The 22,115-nt window shown below is 37.2% G+C and overlaps 1 protein-coding gene across 2 annotated transcripts in view; it reads left to right on the plus strand.

Moving 5' to 3' along the window:
* The window catches only part of Rbp6 (RNA-binding protein 6), a 1,467,626-nt gene that overhangs the window by 1,383,930 nt on the left and 61,581 nt on the right, over positions 1-22,115 (plus strand). For both annotated transcript variants that reach the window (XM_081770618.1, XM_081770619.1), the window contains one exon: positions 14,343-14,408. In XM_081770618.1, coding sequence (XP_081626744.1) covers positions 14,343-14,408 — 66 coding nt within the window. The remainder of the gene's footprint in view (positions 1-14,342; positions 14,409-22,115) is intronic.

Raw genomic sequence — 22,115 nt, forward strand, 5'->3', positions numbered from 1 at the left:
TGAGCTACTATCATAGGAAAATTACAACTACAGTAAAGCCCGATTAACCGTGAATGTTTTAAAACGTAAAAATAAATTTCAAGTAAAAATCAATATTTCCTACAATAGAGCACGTTTCGAAGTGTAACTTTAATCTGATAAGCAGGAGCTGGTTGTTGTAAGGTATGAACAACAGAAATTGGAAAGAGTGATTTGCATGGTAGTAAAGTACATTCATTGTTCAACTACGGAGAGAGAGTCTTTTTTCTGGTTATTCGTGGTATCCTTTCTGAACAATGTAATGTAACACTCAGTATACTACAGATAGTAGACAACCCAAAATGCACCGAAGTAATATGCGGTTGCATACTTGTAAGGCATCTGTATTCATTTTTTTTTTTTTTTTTTTTTTTAGTTATTTTCACAATTCAATATTTTATTTAACTTTTAGTAACAGTACTGTGTTTCCTTGATGTACGGAAATAATGTGCACTGAATGTAATTTATCTTCTGGGCCAGGGTCTGAAGTAAAACTTGTGATCTTAGTTTCAGAAATAAGCTTTTCAATCACTTGGAATTGTCTTCAGACTAAAACATGGATCCCTAATTGTTTTAGCTGGTGTGTTATCCTTTGTAACCCATGCAATCTTTATATTCTGCAAAAAGTTTGTTCCTCCGTTTCTTCTCCATATCTGCATTTTTAAGGTTATATTCTTGATCTATTTTCCTAATGTCTACGCTTCTAGCGAACGTGTGCAAAGTACTGGGTTCAATCTTCAGTAAAGCTACATGTTTAGGATAGAAATTCGAGTAATAGTTAGGTATTTGTGTATGAAAAGTATCTACTACCCTAAATAGGCTTCCACGATATGATTCTGACGGTGGCGTATCATCATGTTTACGACAGAGATTTTTGATTATTATTATTATTATTTTTTTTTTTTTTTGTGTGTGTGTGTGTGTGTGTGTCCTTATGGGGCACCGTTATCTCTAGTGTTAGAGCGTTGGCCTCACGTCTGCGTAGTCCCGGGTTCGATTTCTGATCGCTGCTATTCCAATTTTCGGTGTCCATTTAGTGTCGTGAGGCAAACTGGGGAGTCATGTGAATAAAAGACGACGGCCACTGGGGCTAGAAAGCTCCTGATGCGCCGCGTGTTGGTCACTAGGCTGGACATAAAAGTTCCAGCCGGTCGCTAACAGATGGCGTTGAAGCTGCTCAGGTACAAAGAACGGCCTACTATTAACGTGAGCTTCTAACTTTTGACAAGAGCTCGAATTAGGTGCAGTTGACGGATGCACAGACCAGTAGGGTTGTCGAGAAGTTGAGACAATTTTCCTGACGATGTATAAAGCGAAACAAGAAATCTTTCAATAGAAACAGATATACGTCTGAGACGAGACCGCTTTCACGACACTTTTCTGAGACGAGACAGCCTTAACTCTATTTTCGTGGGTAACTGTATACTATAGGTAGAGACGAGACTTTTACGCAACAATTTTGATCTTGTACCATTAATTGTCACAATTTTCGCGTTTATTTTTTTCAAATGTAGCACAAGTTTTTTTTAAAAAAATATGGTACTTTATAACACTATATTTTTGGTAGTAAGGTGCATCTGATACAAAAATGAGGATATACCTTGATTAGGTGCACATTCTAGCTAACGTATTCACTGAAATATATAGAGATTAATGCAAAAATTTAAACACTTCCTCTAACGTCATCCTTAGTTAAAGAATAACATACAGCAAGACATTTCCAGTGCTTATTTTAAGTTTATTCTCCTGTCAGTAACAATCGTATTATACTTGGAAAAGAATCTCTCGGCATCAACACTCGTTAGACTCGCAACCATATTGAACGTAACGAGCTGATAGCAAAAGACCTGTAGTTAACTTTTGAACTGTTTAACAATGATACAATGTCAACTTCCGTAAACAATGTCAAATCCCAGAAAGGGACATCACGCCATGAAGCTTAAGGATTTTATGGAGAACTTAAGCGTCGTGCACGTTTTCGCTAAAATGCAACGATTTATTAAACTAAATAATATTGCAAATGAGTTTTTTTTAGTTATTATTATCAATAATTAGCAAGAATTCACTTTTTCGTTTTCATTCGCAGTTAGCGCAAGTAATGCCGAATTTCGCAAAAATTCGCTCTAATATAAACGTGATTTCTGGCTCTGAAACGAAAACTTTGAATTTTCTTGAAGCATGTACGCATATATATATATATTTTTAACGTTTCGCACATATCGCATTAACGAAAAAGTTCCGTCTCTAACTATAGGGCATGGAAGATCAACTCACAGTACAAGCCTTTTCCCTCCTAAGTTTGACGCCAGCAAGATTCCTAAATTAAAGAGACACATTACCGGTGTCGGATATTTTCAACGCAGAATTACTGCTAAAACACAAACACACACTGAGCAAAACTATGTGATACTATGTAAAAAAAAAAACAAAAAAAAACGCACACACACAATCACGTAACAGTTTCAACACAATAACTGTGTCTTCATCAGACTTCCACTTCTAGAGAAGGAGTGGAAGTCTGATGAAGATAGTTATTGTGTTGAAACTGTTGCGTGATTATGTGTGTGTGTGTTTTTTTACCGTAGTATCACAGCCTTGCTCAGTATGTTGTTGTGTTTTAGTACAAAATGGAAAGAAGGCCTGATAGGATTAGTGCGTGTAACATCAAATGATAATTTAGAGCGATCCTGGGTTTGATTCCCGGTGAGGTCACTCGGTCAAAAAAAGTGTAAAACTGACCCCACCCTGCATGAGGTTTTCCACCCTGAATGAGGTTTTCCTGGGTTTTCCTCATTCACACCAGGCAAATGTCGGGGTGGTACCTAACTTATAGGTCCCAGGCCGCTTCCTTCCTTCCCCCATCCTTTGTTCTCTCTCTTTCCCCGGATAGTGTGCTCGCCGAGGGACGTCATCCCTCAAAACGTGAAGGGCTAAATGGCCTTAGATGTCGAAAGTCCAGAAATATAAATTCTAACCTAACCTATCAAATGATAATTTCAAAAATTAAAAAAAAAAAAACTCATCGCCGTAGTTTGTTTTTGTGAGAATAAATAAAATTCAAATCCACAGTTGGTAGTATATGTCAATTGCTAATCCAATTAAAGCATGTCATACTAATTGTATTATCTTCGTGTCTTTGTTCGTCCTGTCATGTCTACTCTGAAAGTAACTACGCCTTATTAATTCCATAGACACAATTGCATGCGTGTAACAAGTATCTGGGTGCACGAAAATTCCAACTTTTCTGTTTGTGTCCAACTTTATTAAGTCAGGTGGGAAAGAAAGGGATAGACACGTGCAAAATGATTCCATCTGGAATTCATTTTCATAACAATTTCATCAGGCGAAATACTACGTATTTTTATATATATACGTGTCTTTTTTTTTGTTGTTGTTGTTTCGTGTCTAAGAATCTTGTCACGCTTTTGCATCCAAATCCGACATTTCATTCATAAAAACTAGTTGTGAGTGAAAACATAGCCGACTTGACTTAACGTGATGATGACTTTGAATTAAGTTAATTGACTCGAACCATGCAGAAACAATTTGGAAAATTACCGACAAAAGTGGATTGCAAAAATAGGAAAGAAACGAAAAAAAAAGTAAAAACGTAATTCAAAGAGCAAGTGGTTATAGATGTTGGTGGTAGTGGAAAAAGTTGGGAAAAGGAAAGATTGTACCTGCCACAGAGTGGTGGTATCAATGTTGCAGAAGTTTTTCACTTGGTTTACAAGTAGCATTGATGAGTTTCTTACAAGAAGATTAGCTCCTTCAAGTAATAACAAAAAAAATTATCAAAATTCCCCAGGATAATAAACGAACTTTAAAAACTTCGTTACTGAATTCTCTCTCTCTCTCTCTCTCTCTCTGTGTGTGTGTGTGTGTGTGTGTGTGTGTGTATTGTTTGTCTGTCTGTTATTGGTAGATTTTTTTTTCAATTTTGAGCTCTCCATTCGATAGAGCACCAAAAATAGGGATGGCCACAAAGTTCCGGTTCCGGCGGAACCGGTTCTCAGAGATCCGGTTTTCAGAACTGGTTCTGGAAACGGTTCCAGACCTGGATCCGAAAACCCGATTCCAGAACCGGATCTTAGGAACCGGTTCCAGACCTGGATCCGAAAACCCGGTTCCAGAACCGGATCTTAAGAACCGGTTCCAGATCTGGATCTGAAAACCCGGTTCCAGAACCGGATCTTAGGAACCGGTTCCAGACCTGGATCCGAAAGCCCCCAAAGACCCGTAAAGGAGGCACAAAGTTCACCCTCAAAAATAATGCAAAGAGAACCATGCGCTTGTGCTTTCCCCTCCCAGACCCGCTTGTGCCCACAGAAAAAATTTTTGTCCACCAGTGGGTGTTTAGCTAAATGAGTTGGCCAGTTTGCCTGTTTAGCCAATGAGTTTGCCAGTCACCCAGTTTATTTAGGCAAATGAGACAAGCTGCCGCCGCCTGGGCGCCTGCCTGTCGCTTCCACTATTTTATCTAGCATACTGTTCACAGCTTGCCAGCAGCTCAGGTTTAGCGTAGGGATGGTCACAACCGGTTCCAGACCGGGATCCGAAGAACCGGTTCTAGACCTGGATCCGAAGAACCGGTTCCAGACCTGGATCCGAAAAACCGGTTCCGAAACCGGATCTTCTAGAACCGGATCCGTTCAGACCCGAAAACCGGTTCCACCAGGAACCGGTTCTGGCCATCCCTAATCAAAAACTATCTGAGAAAGTGATGAAATTTTTCGCTTCACTCTTATCGTTCCCGAGATATTGGCCAAAAAAAGATTCGATTTCGAGAGATTTAAGGAGCCGTATGTCGGGAACCGTAAGTCATAGAGAGATGATATTGGTGTTGATCAACACCTAAGAGGATGGTAAATATTTTGACACTATATATAGTAACCGGTGGCCATCGTTCTCCAGATATTGACCAAAAACGTTCGGATTTCAGGAGATTTAAGGAACCATATCTCGGGAACTGTAAGTCATAGAGAGATTGCGATTGCGGAGAGTATTTTGCGAATTTTTCAATTTTGAGCGCATGTCTTCGTAAACAACATATCGTAGTGCGTTTTAAGAGGTTTACCTCTTCGCATAAACTAAATACTTTCTCATCATTCCCGATTACACGGTTACAGAAGTCTTGCGGCTTGTTAATGTGCGTCCTTGCGAACTCTAAGCGAGCATGTATATGTGCATCTGTTAATAGCAGAAGATATGAGTACAGTTACATGTCTCTGCGCTGCATTCCAGACCTGAAGTTCTTTTCAGGTTTGTTGCAACAGCGAATGGGTTTGCTGCGTTAGCTTCAATAATCGAAACATTTTCGCCTTCCGTTGTCACTTGCGGACTACTCAGTTTCTCTTTAGTTTGTAATTCCTGTTTCCTTTCTGCTTCGAATCGTTTAATTCAATATATATATATATACAGGGCGTTTCAAAACAACACCGACAACGTTTGGAAGGTGATTCCTGACACCAAGATAAGACAAAAAGTATAGACCAACCTGAGTGCACAAATGCTTCCTTTCGGAGTTATAGGCTGCAGAAAACATGAGAAACTGAACTTTAAAGACCCATAGTTCCAATACTATGGGATCTACCGTAGTCGGGTCAAGACTTCACTTAGGAACTACTATGTACCCTATCCAAATATCCATGTTTCAGAACCCTGCGGTAGTTCCACAACAGTTTTTATAGAGGTAATTGGCGAGTACTTCAAATTATATGCGCGTAGCCAAACTTCCTCTATAAAAATTGTTGTGTGAGTACCTTAGGATTCTCAAACATGAGATTTTGGATAGGACATATATTAGTTCCTAAGTGAAGTCTTGACCCGACTATGGTAGGTCCCATAGTTTTGGAGCTATGAATCTTTAAAGTTCATTTTTCTATGTTTTTAGCAGCCTATAACTCCGAAAGAAAGCATTTGTGCACCCAGGTTGGTCTATACTTTTTGTTTTATCTGAGTGTCAGGAATCACCTCCCAAACGTTGTCGGTGTTGTTTTGAAACACCCTGTATATATATAAAAGAAATTTTCCATAGACAACAATGATTCTTTTTAAGTTCGTTCTGGCAATGCTCTTGGAGAATTCTCAACTGGTTTCATTTCTATATATTTTTTTTCAATTTTTAAGGAAATGGTTGCAAATTATTTTTATATTAATAGAATGTCGAAATTATTACCTTAAAAATGTTTTGATAGACACTACTTCTTGACGTATTTGGATCAATCTAGTCAGTCTTTCCACAAAAAAGGTTTTCTGGCAACTTCAAAACCTTCAGTGGCTTAGCGTTGAGGCGAGCAACAAATCCAAGCCCGAGAAATCGGTCTACTTCTGAAAGCAAAAGTTAATTAAGTTTTTTTAAAACCACCATTTGACTCGCTTTAAAGTTGTTTTCTTTACTTTGTTTGAAGTAAGCAGTGGCTCAGTGTAGACGGTGGGTATAGCCAAGCAGTCTGAGGCGTTAGGCTGACAATTGTGAGGTGAAGCCCATTTGAGCTTCGAATTTCTCTGAAGAGCACAATCTGAATTTTAACTGTCCGCGATATTTCTGTATTCGTGTCTCTGTCCTGTTTGGATTACGTTGAAAATACGTGAGGTGCCCATGGTAAATAATAACCCGGTTGGGGCGAATTAAGAAAAATATCGGTAGAGCACTGATCTTCGAATTCAAAGCTTGTGAGTTCGAGTCTAATTCAGGTACGACAGGATTTGTTTTAAATGATAGAGTGTTTACCTCTGGTACATGGGATCCTTGGTTCGATCCCATCTCGCGCCAAGTGAGCTTTGTGGTAGACAATTACCATATGAATTGCTTTCTCAGGGTTCTCCCGTTTTCACCTACTTTCTTCATTCCGCCATCTTATCATCATCGTCTCCTTTAGTCTAGCCGGCATAACCGTGAAACTTAAAGATTTCATTTACACGCATATGGAGCTAGTAGTAATGCAAACACACACACACACACACACACACATACAAATGAGAGAGAGTGTGAGTGAGAGAGAAAGAGAGATGGAATTGTTTAATATAAATATTTACAGCAGATCGTCTTTCCAACACGGTATAACATGTTTCCCACTTCCCAATGTAGGTACTTTTTGTATCGGTTCTTTAATTTACCAAATTAACCAACCTACTCGTAAACATTATTTACAGAACCAAACAACATTATCTGAAACTCTTGCTTTCAACTCTTGTAATGCAAACAAGCTGCAGTACAGTTAATCAACCTAAATAGCGCCGCTGTGATAGCTAGTTAAAAGAAAAAAAAAAGCAGACAAATAATTCACCCACCTTTTCTCCCTAAAATAAGTACAATATATGTACTAAATTAAAATATATGCTTTAAACAAGAACAACAAACAAAAAAACTTAATAATGTTATTGTTTATAGATATGAAAAGTGAATGTAAATTGTGGCCCCCCTTTTTTTCGTTTGTTTTTAAATGTTGTTTATATTATTTTAAGCAAATATTTAATCAAAAGTAAATATTATTTCATGTGAATAACAATAGACTTTATAACAGATTGATTGGCATAATTCAGCTATAAATTGTGTTGGAACGTGTTTATAAAAATGTGGATACGTCATTTACATAGGAAAATATATATACACAACAAGGTAAAGGTAAACATTCCTTACGCTAAATGATATGTTATAGTTTTTTTGTATTCATAAATACTAAATTAATAGGTTAACTTCACTGAGTATTATATATATACATACAGGGCCGGCCCTAGACAACTTCCCGTCCCTTGCAATGATATTTGCCGCCGCCCCCTTTCTCCAGGAAGAACAAACCTTGAAAGCGACAATTCTAAGTATGCTACCTCATCATGAACAACAAAAGAAAGAAAAGGACTCGCACTCAGAAAGGCTTAAACACTACAAATACAAACTCATTGTGTCTATTTTTTCTTTAAATAATTATTATGTCAGTTAAAGATAAAACAAACATATCTGCAGAGGAAAGAGGGTATCCTCTTTACATAATTCAATATCGAGCTTCAATCTCAATATATCAGTTTGCAATTCCAGTGCAACTATCTCTTTTATCTTTATTTCTTGATTTTCCTTCTGCATTTGTTAAGAAGTTTTTTTTTTCTTAAACTTGTTTCCATCTTCAATGATAAGGAACTTGTTTGTGACAAAGACAATCAACACTGTCATAAAAACTTAATGGAACAGGTGTTCGCTACTGTTCGAGAATTGAGTTCTTGTATTTGACAACAATCAAGCAATTCAATCAAGGGATTTATTTGCCCATTTTCTTTAGCATTGTCCATGTGACCTTAAACTAATGCGACCTAGACATGATTTATGACCATAATCATGAAGTCTTGTTTCCAACAAGAACTATTTATTTTCAATAATATAGTTATGTCAAATTTTGCCGTCTCTAAACTTGCCACCTCGTGCAAATGCACGTATTGACTATATATGCAGGGTGATTTGATATTCTGAATAAGCTCGTTCGTGGTTATGTGATTAACAAAGGCATTTTCGGGACGGGAAACCCGGGTTTGATTCTCGGTGGGAACTAATGTGTCCTGGATCCCACGTTTATCTGTAGGTCCACATCTCATATAGTCTTGGTGCTGAACGAGACACTAAACTCCAAATCAACTGACTAACCAATATTCCTAATACAGCTTTTCATAAGTGAATCTACACTGCACAAAAATGAGGTGTTGAAACAACACAAAATGAATACCACTTTAGCGTGTTACTTGTGTGTTAATTCAGCTCCAAGCACATCGCCTTCCGAGCATATCAGAAATAACTCATTACTACCTGAGAGAATTTGCATTGGTATTTATCGTTTAATATGAGCAAAGCTTTGTGAAATATCTTTGGCACTTATGCCAAGTAACGAATAATGTTCTATGTTTTCTGTAATCAGTCACAATAATATTGTTGTAAACTTAAGAATCGTCTGACAACAGTTAACACAGGCAACAGTTCTGCCATCTTCTGTTCATATATGCTAAGACACAAGAATAACAGATAAAAGAAAATAGATAGAAGCACAGCTATCTGTGCAACTGTTGTCAGATGATTCACAGGTTTACAACAATATTATTGTGACCGATTACAGAAAACAGAATGTTATTAGTTACTTGCCATAAATGCGAAATATGTTTCGCAAAACTTTGTTCATACCAAATAAAAATAAATAAATAAAAAAAAAAAACAATGCAAATACTCACAGCTAGTAACGAGGTATTTCTGATATGCTCTGAAGGCATGTGGCTGGTGTTGAATTGACACACAAGTAACACGCTAAAGTGGTAGTCATTTTGTGTTATTTCAACAGCTCTTTTTTTGCTGTGTATGCATGGAAACACAAACGCCAAAAGTGACTTCCGTTCATTTAGCAGCAAGAAGAGTTATTATCAGCATGAATTTTGCAAGACTAATGATAACAAATGCGGTTTTGAAATTCACGTAGAAAGTCCCTGTTCGGCGTTTATACACATTGACTTTTTTTTTTTTTTTTTTTTTTGTCTTCATATGTGGGTTCACCCATCAAATGATGTAACAGAAATGTCAAATCACATTTTATATGCAGGGTGTTAATGAACTATGTCGACTAACTTTACATACTTTAAGAGCTGATTCACCTTATCAAAACAAGAAAAAAATTAGGAACATTTGGGGAAAAGTGCATAGTTTCAGAGCTAGGGCCGTCCAGAGGCGTGGAAAACGTACATTACAACACGCATTATTTGGAAGACGGGGAACCGTGGAATGTTAATCCACATCAGTGTAAAAGACGTCACACATACATGATGCAAAAATGCTTAGTCCAGAAATATGCAGTGGATGCGCGAGGGATTCCTCACAAGACGTACCTCCAACATAATCCCCTTATATCCTCAGTCCTAACGGTGGATCGAAAGTAGGCAAAAAGTAAGCCTTGACAACAGCAAACGCTAAATTCAAATCAACGAATTATTCAGTAACTGTACACGCTTTTAAAAGGTATTTTAATGTATCCTATTTATAATGCGAAACATATAACAGTTTGTGTGAGTAACGGTCATATGCAAACTTGAAAACATTTATGAGTTACGGGTTGCTTAAATCTCTAGACGAATATAAACGTAAGGTGTCTCTCTGTCAGTCACGCTAATTTTCAATAATCAGGCCAATAGTTGTCGTTAGCTTTGCTGCCTCCTAGCTGACACCAAGGTATGTCTCTAGTGTGTGCAGGTGGTCCAAAAATTTTTAATGTCTTCGCAAGAGAAAATAATGTTATTCCCTTTCAAGAAATGAAGCAACGTTTGATTTTTTTTTCCTTCACTAGTTAGACTGCAGGCTACAGACCATGTTTGATTGAACTCTTGCCCACTGATTTATATAACAAACTAAATATAGCTTTTTATTTTTACAAGTCATTTGGAGTTATTTGGTAGAACAAATCCTAAATAAAATCAACTTATGTTTCCACTAAATATCATATATTTAGCAAGATGTTTCGTATCACTTGTTAGAATATCCTCAGTTGTATACCAACACTACTTAAAGATACATTGTACTAGCAATTGCAAATACCAGTATCTATATGTATCTGAAAGTAGTAGTAATGTGCTACTGAAGAAGTTACAGTGCGTTGCACCGAAATATTCTCGTAAATCTATTTAATTTAGTGCCTTTTTTTAAAATTATTTAATTTGATTTACCAACAAACTTATTACTTACTAAGAATTTTTTGGTGACTTAATTGTTAGATTTCTTTTATCACTGAGTATTTTTTTAAAGAAAAATGATTCTTGCTTTGTACAAAAATTATTTTGTGATCACTTAAATAAACCTCTAAATGAAGCGCCACAGTACAGATATATGGAATTATTAAATTGTGTTACAGTTTCGGCATGAGAACATTGTCTTCATCAGGCACATTATCAGATACGACATTGTGTCTGATGAAGACGTTGTTATCATACCGAAACTGTAATATAGTTTAATAATACATATATTCAACTGTCGTGTTTATATATATATCAGAAGTTTATTTAACTGAACAAAAATTTGCTCTATATATCAGGCACATTGGTCTATATATATATCAGTGGGCTGAAGAAATCAAAATGGGGTTGATAGTCTCCAGTCTGAACTTTATATTCTTTATAAGCCAAAAAAAAATTTGGAAATTATGTTAGTCTTTTTTTAAATTAACAATTAAACATGATGTCTAATCTTACTAATATTGGGCCTATGAGGTGTAAGTGAGCTTGTTTTTTTCTTAATTATTTACAGGATATTCTGTTATGTATTTGAGAATTGTTATCTAGTTTACAAAAATCCTCACATTATTATTATTATTATTATTATTTTGTTTTGCTCTTATACAATATTTTGCTGTAGATTTAATTTCAGAATTAAAATTCGTTAAGAAAATTTCGAGAGAAAAATAATAGGACTTCATGTTAACCTCTCAACCCAGGAGTTAAATACCCATCATTCGCTACGAGAGATGGTAATTTTAAATAATCAAAACAGCAATTTTTCGCATGTTGTCACAAAAAAATTGAACAAAATTTCGTGTAATAAGAAGGAAAACCCAACAAATTGCAGCACATTGCAGTTAGTCTAGAGGGACATGAATTTTTGTTCATGTGGGAAAACAACAGATGGCAGAATATGCATAATTTCATCACTACTTCACGGAACGTAACCGTGTAGGTCGAACCACCTCTGAGAGCACTATGAGGGTCCGTACACGTGTACGTCGAACCGGCTTGAGCGGTTACATAAAAATGTACCTGGTTTTCTTCCAGGTATTTGCATTGTTCTGTTTCTTGCTTCTTGAGAAAATGAACAGAGAAATCAATGACACTTAAACAGACAAAAAAAAAAAAAAAAAAAAAAAAAAGAAAGAAAAGAAAAGAAATTATAATGTATAGAAATATTTTTCTGAGTGAATAAATGGCTATGAATGTGATTCGAAATGCAAAGTGGATGGGCTATGTATGATTTTATTCGTTTGTAAACAAGCGAGTTTTGTTTCCCATTACCGAAACTATGATAGCCTTCCAAAGTATGAGATTCAATGTTGACACTGAAAAATCCACCACTTCCGGCAAGGGCGCCGATTTCTCTGTAAATTTGGCAGGGGGGCTTTCAGATGCAGAGGGTATATATATGAAGATTTTAAGACAAATCAGCCAAATATTGTATACTCATAAATACAATAGGGGGCCCACATGAGCTTTGGAGGGCTCGGCACCCTTGGTCTCGCCCTTGACTGCCGGCTTTATAGACGGATAACAGTGGAAATTGAATATATTCTTGGAATACTGAATTCATATACAGGGTGGACCATTTACCTTCAAAGCCCCTGTAATTTTTTCTAACTAATTGATTTGAATCGATGAAAGTTTGTAACGTGCAAATATCGACAAAAGGATATTGTTTGACATACTCCTCAATACCATCAGATTAACAGGGTTGCCAATCTAATATAAAGTTGTATAATTTTAAGTGGCACTATGTCAGGTTATTACATAATTCAAATCTACATGTAAAAACGGAAACTTACAATTATTTAGTGTTATAAAGTATATCTTAATTTTTTAAATATATTATTCTTTCTTTAATTATCTTTTTTTTAAAGAGAACAAAGTAATAAGAAAAATAAGGATAATTAAAGGCAGAATGTATCCAGCGAAAAAGTAGACTTTTAATTGGACACGTGTGCTGCTAAAAAGTGAAAGTGAAAGTGAAAACCACACAAGTGTTACTTTTTAATGAAGGGGTGGAGCCTAATTAAAAGTTGATCTCCGGAGAGTATATAAGAGGTGATCATGGCCAACTCCCAAACAGCCAGAACGAGTGGAAGTCTGATGAAGACACAGTTATTGTGTCGAAGCTGTTACGTGATTCCGTGTTTTTTTTTTTTTTTTTTTTTTTTTTTTACATATTATCACATAGCCTTGCTCAGTGTGTTGTTGTGTGTTAGTACAAAATGGAAACAAGGCCTGGTAGAATAATTACGAAAGAATTGGCAGAATGGAAATGTGGAAGTAAGCGATAGAACTCCGAGAAGACATACGAACACTAGGTTGTCCACCACATACATAGCCCGGAACCGAACCATTATTTCCTTGTGTGAGATATGAGCGTTTCACAACGTGCTCCCAATGAACTGTAAAATATCCCCTACCTATGTCTAGCATAATTCGCAAGCATCCTTTTTAGTAAAGAAAAACGAAAAAGAAAAATGTAAAAGAAAGAATCACCTTCACCACTATACTTTTCGGGGCCGCGGTGACTCAGTGGTAGAGCGTTCACTGTTGATGCATGGGGTCCTTCATTCGATTCCAGCTGGCGTCAAGTGAACTTTGTGGTGGACAAACACGGTGTGCATGAGTTTTCTCGGGGTTCTCCCGTTTCCTTGCACTTTCTTAATTCCACTATTTCATTCATTTCTCATCATGACATCTCCTTTAGGCTTTCCGGCATAATGGCAGGTAAAACTTAAATATTTCATTTCATTTTCAAGTATACTTCTCCCTCCCCCCCAAAAAAAAGTTTAATCAAATCACAAATAAAACCAAAGTGCATAAATACATCTGTTTGCCATTTCAATAGCATGTGAGTTCTCGAATCATGTTTAAGTTTGCAGCCTTTAAAAATCTTACCGGAAACTTTTCATTTTCCACCACAAAGATAAATGCTAATTAAGGCTCGTGGTTGTGTGAATAAAGTTCCTTAGTTTACGAAGTGAATAGTTTTAATTTTAAACTCCTCGATGCAACTCTTTAACTAAGTTTCTGTTAGAAGTTACAAATACTATATAAACGAAGGCTTAAGATTACGTAATGTGAAGATTTAACATATAGTACACAGAATATCCTGTAGTGTCGTATGTGTGTGTGTTTGCATTTGAGAGAGTATGAAAATATTGTTAGAAGGGGATTTTTTTTAGATCTTTGTATACTTTGCAGAAAGCATACTTTTAGACCAGTGGCGGTTCTTAAGTGAGTCGACCGGTGACAGTACATCGTTAAAAAAAAGTAAACTTTGCAGCTTAATTCTAAGAGGGAAATAAATATCTAATATTCTAAGTCTTCTATAGAAGAATTAGCATATTAGACAATTTTTTTCTTAGTTTCAAGAGATAAAAGTTATTTTTTACGTATGTGACCTCCCTGAAGAGCCGCCACTGTCTTAGTTTTATCTATTTAGTAGATCTGTTTTTTAGTTTAACCATTCCTGTGTTCCTTTGTAAGAAACACCTTAAGTGTTTGATTAACTGTCTTTGTTGCCTGCTACTAATCCATTGTTTGCTTTTTCTCTCTCTCCCATTATTTTACAGTCGATATAACGAATGGACAATTAACACCAAACAACAACACTCCGCTGCTTACGCAGGCATTGTCAGGTGAGTCATCTAACATCTCATTATTTTTATTTTTTAAAAAACATATATTTATACATTTCTAATTTTCTCCCCTTACCATGTCATTGATTCTATCTTTATTATTGTATGTGTGTGTTGTGTGTGTGTGTGTGTGTGAGTGTGAGTGTGTTTGTTTATATTTGTGTCATATAACATTTTGTGCGTATGCCTGATGCGTCATTCGGGTAGGGCAGGCGCAACTTTGCCCTCTGAGTTTGAGAAACCCATTCTTTTCGATAAATTGTATACTAATTACCTAGGTATATTAATAATAGACGCAAAACTGTTATGTTGGTGGACAATCTCCCACTCCCTTCCTTTGGTATAATCTGAAATGCCATTACTGACGTATGTGTGTGTGTTGTTGTGTGTATATATACCGTATATGTAAACAAAGTCGGCAGTGTATTTGTAGTGTTATGTGTATTGTTACTTACGTAAAACTTTGCACAGTATAATTTCTATTGTTTGTACACATTTCTCCACCTTCATCTATACGTTTAAAAAAAAAAAAAAAAAAAAAAAAACTAAAAATGTACCGTTCTTGAACGTAAAATTATTAACTAGCATATTTAGTGAATATTGGTTTGGCTGAGTTTTAAAGAAGATTGGGATGGAAGGAAAAGATCGGAGACTCTTAAGAAACTTATACATGAACCAACAAATAATTGTTAGAATAAGGGAGGAAATGACAGAGAAGGGTGCAATTGGAAGGGGAGTTCGACAGAGATGCTGTCTCTGGACTACATTATTTAATATCGATCTAGAAGAGATAGTGAAAAAGAGTCTACATAATTAAAACGACTTTCCTGTAGGAGGTAGAATGATTAGGTGTATACGGTTTGCAGATGATGTGACACTTGTTGCGGAATCTGTAGAAAAAGTCAATAAGATGTTAGAAGACTTGAGGAAGGGATGTGGAGAATATGGGATGAAAAATAATTGTTAGAAAGACAAAAGCTATGGTGATTTTAATGAAGAGGTCGGTATCAAATATAGAGATAAGACGGAAGAAAATAGAAAAAGTGATTAGTTTTCGATACCTAGGTATAGTGATGATATGAAGTGCAAACTTGAAATAGAGTCAAGGATGTGAATAGTGGAAGAAGCACTTAGGAGGAAGAAAAAGTCTATTTTGTGGGAACTTGAATAAAGAGTTGAGAGAAGACATAAAAGTCTATTTTGTGGGGGGGGGGGTTGTACTGTATGGGACGGAAACATGAACATTACACAAAAATGATTAGAAGCAATTGGAAGCTTTCGAAATGTAGGTGTAGAGAAAAAATGAAATGAGATGAAATCTTTGAGATTTACGTCCCACGCTTATGCCGGTAAGGTTAAAGGAGACGGTGATAATGAGAGATGAGTAAAATGGTGGAATGAAGAAAGTGGGAGGAAACGGGAAAACTCCGAGGAAACTCACGCACACGGTGTTTTTATCCACCACAAAGTTCACTTGGCGGGGACTGGGATCGAACCCGGGACCCCAAGCGTGTAGAAAAGAATGGAGAGAATAAATTGAGTCGAACGGAAAACGAATAAGAGGGTGTTAGAAATTGTGGGGGAGAAAAGAACAGTTTTAGATATTATTTAAAAGAGGAAGAGAACTGGTTAGGATATTGGCTAAGAAAGAACTGCATCATGAGGGACATGTTACAGGGTATAGTGGCAGGAAAAAGAGGGAGGGGGCGAAGAACACTACAATTAATGAACGATATCAAAAGAGAAAAATCGTGTGTGAAGAAGAAGAGGTTATCGAAAGACCATAGAGCATGGAACCTTCTCAGTTGCGCCAAGTGACCTGCCGATAATGACAGAATACCTATGATGATCTATGATGATAATGATTCCGTGAAACTGTGCGCTACTGGTATGTAAAATGTACTACGAGCGCATCTGCTGAATATTTTAGTGTAGCGCTCTAAATCAAACTGTGCGTTAGTGGTATGCGGTACATAGTTTTAGCACCAGCCGTGTTTATCCCGTCAAGTGCGTAGGCTCAATCTCTGTCAAATAAAAGTACTGGAGAAGATGGTTGTGACAAAAGGAAGATAACTTTGCTTTATTCACTGAATTTTATTCAATTTAGGATTCTTAAAATTCATCATTATGGTATAATTAAAGTTCGACTGTACCCTTTTCAATCAAAAATTTTGTCCCTTCCTCATTGATATCTCACGGACGCAATGTGCGCCCTCAAACCTGCCTGTGAGCACATCTGCTTAGCTTATCCCATGAATACTTTGAGCGCTGTAAATCGAACAGTACGCCTGTGGTATGTGAAATGAAATAAGAACATCAAGTGAACACTCTTAGCGCTGTAAATGGCTGTAATGATTAAAACAGTGTGTTAACGAAAGTACAGAACGGAAACTTTAAGATGGGCTGTGATCTTGACATGCGCAGTAGCGTTCCTCATTTTTAGGGTTGCCAACTATTCAGAGAAAAATGTCGAGACATTCTTACTAAAGAAAAGTAATCCACACAGTACAAAAATGTCATCTTAGTTTATTCGCTATTATTATCGTCCCTTCTGTTGTTAACATCTGCAGCAGTTCCTTTTGGGTCTGCATAAACCATGAAAATACCGTACAAATCATATGAAAATTTGTTTACACAATGACAATTCAACTTGCACTAAATCTCAAATTGGTTCCGTCCATTACTCCACGCATTCTTTATAATTGAAATAGTAATAATAATAATAATTCAATTTACTTGTTGGAACTGGCAGTATAAATTTCATGGCTTTATAAGTGAGTACTTATCCTGCGCATTCTACTGTCTTTTCTCCCTTTTTATGTAAAACAGGCCATTGTTTCCAAAATTTTCGTAATTAGACTGAATTTTCTGTACGTCATTTGAGGAAAATTTTCCTTCGTAGGATACTCTGAAAGCTGTAAGTGTTTATTTCATGAACGTAAGTTCACTTTTTTTTATGTATGTGCAAGCTCCCCTTATAAGTAGGATAGATTATGACACAAGAGTTGGTAGTGTTTTGTCTCTAAAAGGTGTCATGGAAGTGGTGTTTTATCTCGGAATATATATCTGTTTCTGTTGGAAGAGCTCTGTCTCCACTCATGTATACTAGAGAAAACTACGAGACACAAGTTGAGACTGTCTCGTCTCTAAAAGATACCGTGGAAGTGAGGTCTCGTCTCGGAAAGTATATCTGTTTCTGTTATAAGAGCTCTGTCTCCACTCATGTGTACTAAAGTTTTCTACGAGACAAGAGTTGAGGCTATCTGGCCTCTAAAATGTGTCGTGAAAGTGATGTATTGAGTCGTAAAGTTGATCTGCTTCTATTGGAAGATCTGTCTCCACTCAGGTGTACTACGGAAGCATACGAAACGAGAGTCAAAGCTGTCTCGTCTCTAAAAGTTGTCGTGGTAGTAATGTCTTATCCCGGAAAGTTTTTTTTTTTAACTAGAAGAGCTCTGTCTCTTCACTCATGTGAACTAGAGAGCCTACGAGACAACAGTTGAGGCTGTGTCGTTTCTAAAAAGCATCGTGAAAGTGATGTCTCGTCTCGGAAAGTACGGTATATCTGTTTCTATTGGAAGAACTCTGTCTTCATTCATATGTACTAGGAAAACCTACGAGACAACAGTTTAGGCTCTGTCGTCTCTTAAAGTTGTCACGGAAGTGATGTCTCGTCTCGGAAAATATATCTGTTTTTATTGAAGGAGCTCTGTCTCTTCTCATGTGTATTAGGGAAACCTATGAGACACGAATTGGGGCTGTCTCGTCTCTAAAAAGTGTCGTGAAAGTGATGTCTTATCTCGGAAAATGTATTCGGTTTTTACTGGAAGAGCTCTGCCTCCACTCATGTGCACTAAAGAAACCTACAAGACACGAGTTGAGGCTGTCTCGTCTCTAAAATGTGCCGCGGAAATGTGTTCTCCTCTCGGAAAGTGTTTATATTGCGAGAAATCTTATATTCAGTCTTATCTCGTCTCGTGGTCAACTTAGCTCGCTAGTGTAATAACTATCATGCCTGCTTTTGGTGCACAAGGTTTTGAGTTTGATTCTTGGTGAATGAGTATCAAACGCACATCGGTGGTTTAGGATCCACTTTAAACTGTAAGGCTTGTCCTATATAGCTTCGCTACTAACAAGGAACGCAAATATAGATCAATTAAGGTGTCACGATGGCGCTCTGTTCTCTTGCGAGGTGTCCCTAATTCAATCCCAGGCCAAGTGAGTTTGTGGTGTACAACTCCGTCTCTGTGGGTTTTCTCGAGATTATCCCGTTTCGTCTTACATTCTCATTCCATTAGTTCCTTCATGATCATACATTTTCATTAATAATTCATTTTCTTTCATTCTGAGTTTTCCAAATCAATTAATTAATCAATCGTGGTTCTCACTAGATGAAACCCCTTTTTGGTGGAGTGTGTTCCGTTTCTTAATGTGAAAATCACATATTGTATATCAATAGTTCATGAGAAAATGGGACAAAGGCGCCCAAGACGGGATACGGGACATCCTGAAACGAAATTGCGACGGATTGCAATTCTACTAATCTCATTCACTTTACTTCCTAGCTGAAAAAAAAAAGTTTTCGTTCTTTGCGCATGCATCTGAGACTTCACGCTATACCATTTCTCCTGTATATAAAAGTCCATCTATCTCGCAGCGCATGGGTTAACAAACCCCTGCTCTACATTGATCTTTGCTTGTTTCCTGAATCGATTATCATCATCATTATGTCTTTGTACAACAGATGACTGTTTTCATACCGTTAGATTGAAGCTGTTGGAAAAGAGCGAGTACTTATGACGATGCGGGTACGAAACAAACAAAATAATTTTAAACAGGACAAAGAAAGTAGAAAAGAAAGAAAAAAGGAGTAGGAGAGGAATGATGAAAAAACAAATACGATAAAACAAGACAGAAGGAATACACAAGAGTTGTGATGTAGCCTGAGAAGGAAAAGTTTAAAGGATCAATACGTTTGTTGAGTGAGTCGTTCTTGTTTTTTCTCTTTTTTCTTTCTTTCTTTCTATCTTTCTCTCTCTCCCACACACACACACGCACACATACACTCACATATTCTCTCTTACTTTTGCTCTGACGGTAAAACAAAAATAAATAATAAAAAAAGGAAACGTAGAAAAACAGATTCATCTAAGTTCAAAAAAAAAAAAAAAAAAAGTGAGTGCAAAGCATACAAAAAACGAAATCAGTGTTGCTATCATCTGGAATGTTTACTTCTCCATGTATATACACAGTTTGTTAAGCTGTGCTGTACACACAAACATGTTTTTACTCGTGAGTGTGCCTCTTTGTACCAAATTATTTCATGTGCTTTCCGTGATGCAGGTTCGATTTCCGGTGCTAATTTACAAATTTTGGGCGCTGAACTTCGTTAAGGCAATGGTATTCAATTTTGGGTACACGCAAGGGCGCCGATTTCTTTGTAAATTTGGGGGGGGGGGCATTCAGATGCAGAAGGCATATATGAGAATTTTAAGACAAATCGCATTAAAATTATGCCAAATATTGTATATTCTTAAATAAAATAAGGGGGCGCATATCAGCTTTGGGGAGCCGGGCCCCCTCGGCCCCCCAGGATCGGCGCTCTTGGGTACACGTATTCTCAGGCAGTGATCATTTCATAGAATTTTCTCTAGGGAGGAATTTCAATACACTGTGGGGGGGGAGGTATTATGAAACTACTGGGAATTCATATTGGGCACGATAGGATATATAATCCTGGAAGAATTTTAGGGATACGGAGGAGAAATTTCCCGAGCTAACTCTTGAAATCATTACTGACCCAGGAGCATACGATGAGTTCTTAAGGGTTAAGAAAATTTAAAACAACATAATTCTACGAGCGTTATATTTATAGCATTATTCTCGTTTCTAGTAAAACCTGGGGGGCACGGTGCTCAGTGGTAGAGTGCTTATCTTTGGTAAATGGGGTCCCTGGTTCGATTCCCGGATAACAGTGGCCTAGATCTCATGTCTAGTGAAGATGGCCGAAAAACTGACATTGAGTTTGGGAGGAAATTCTGGGGAGCATTTGTTAATACAAGATTGATACGGTCGTCTAATTTCTCCAAATTGCTTGGTTTTGTACGGAAAACTTCGTCCTTGGCTCAACACCACAGAAAAAAGTTACCTAACGTGAGGTCAGGACTTCTGGTAGCCCATTCATTTGGTCCTCTTTTTCCCAACCAACGCCCCGGGAAATGTGGTCCATTTCTTCCTTCTGCTACACACCTGGTTGTCATTAATTTTGAATAACTTCTGATCGCGCTAGGGTGAAGTTGAGCATAAGGTCCATGAACACTCACCACCGCTGTCATGGACTACATATTTCCATACTTCAAAACGGAACACTATCTTAGGCGCAGTCGCCATCTTCGGTAGACATTCACTCACGCCCGCTAGATGGCATTGCAGTTGTACTCCTGCTTTCTCAGGGAACCTGGAATAATGTTAGAACAGTAATTTTAGAATATATTACAAATTGACATCAATACGGAAATTTAAAAGAAAAAAGTGACTTCTCTCCAGGCCTCTAGCTTGGAGGTGGCGAGGTAGGCTGAGACCCCCTGCAACTACCTTCAGCCTCCTGACACTTTCTGAAACTTTTAGGTGTTCGTTGGTGTGTATGCATGAAAGGAAGGTGAACTTAAGTTAGCTTCCCCAAAAAATGATAGCTACGTTAATGTTCTGAGTATAGGCCTATTTACCACACATCCCGAACCTAAAATCATTGGAGGGTCGGCTTAAGCACTTCTTGACTTCGTGTCAGAAAGTTTTAATAGTAATACTAATATAATCCTCACTTACTGACTTTTAAAAAGTTCGGTTTACCAAAAACTTCTTTAGATATTTACTCTGTTCGTGTGTGTGTTTCCCCCCCCCCCCTCAGTTTGGGTGGGAAGAAATCTCAAGAACTGTTTGGTTGATCACCACAGTGGCGGATCCAGGGGGGGAAGATCGGGGCGATTGCTTCCCCCCCCAGAAGAGGAAACTTTCTTATTTTATATATATATAAATAAAACCCATCCCAGAATTTGGAGCTCTTAAAAGTAGCTCTAAGTAACAGTATTACAACCCACCGCCCCCCCCTAGGAAGTTCGTCCTGAATCCCCCTGGATCTTGATCAAGATGTAGAAAATCAAAATTTAGGGATTAGGATCGTTAATAGAGGTCACAGTCTAACCTGAACGTCATAAAAACGTCAATGATACATTTTGTGTAATGGGCGCCATTGTCGCGTGGTATATTGTGCGCCCCTGCACTGTATTCATGGTTGTTGAGCAGAACTCGAATACCGAGATTTTTTTATTTTTTTAAACTTCGGCTCTATTCGATCACCAATCTAACAATCCTATTATTTTAGTTGCCTTCTTCCAGCAATCTGAGCAAATTCGACCTGTCTTTCAGGAAATATATCGGTGAGTCTTTTATTAATAGAGTTTAATGTACCCGGTATTCAGAGATGACAGGACTTCGGACTGCCAGAAGTCATGTCTATCTTCCGGTGTCGCGCAGATTAATTCAATGCACTAATTTCTATAGGGTGAAAATTTTTGTATTTCTTAAAGAATAAAGAAAAGATAGAAAATGGCTCACATAAGCAAAAGCTTGTGTGTGAACCTCATTCTCGTGTTTTATTTATTTATTTATTTATTTTCTTGCCGTAACATATAAGGTTTAGAATTCTGA

The sequence above is a fragment of the Thermobia domestica genome, chromosome 9 (assembly GCF_964235325.1).
Source record: "Thermobia domestica chromosome 9, izTheDome1.hap1.1, whole genome shotgun sequence".
NCBI classification, from domain to species: Eukaryota; Metazoa; Arthropoda; class Insecta; order Zygentoma; family Lepismatidae; genus Thermobia; species Thermobia domestica.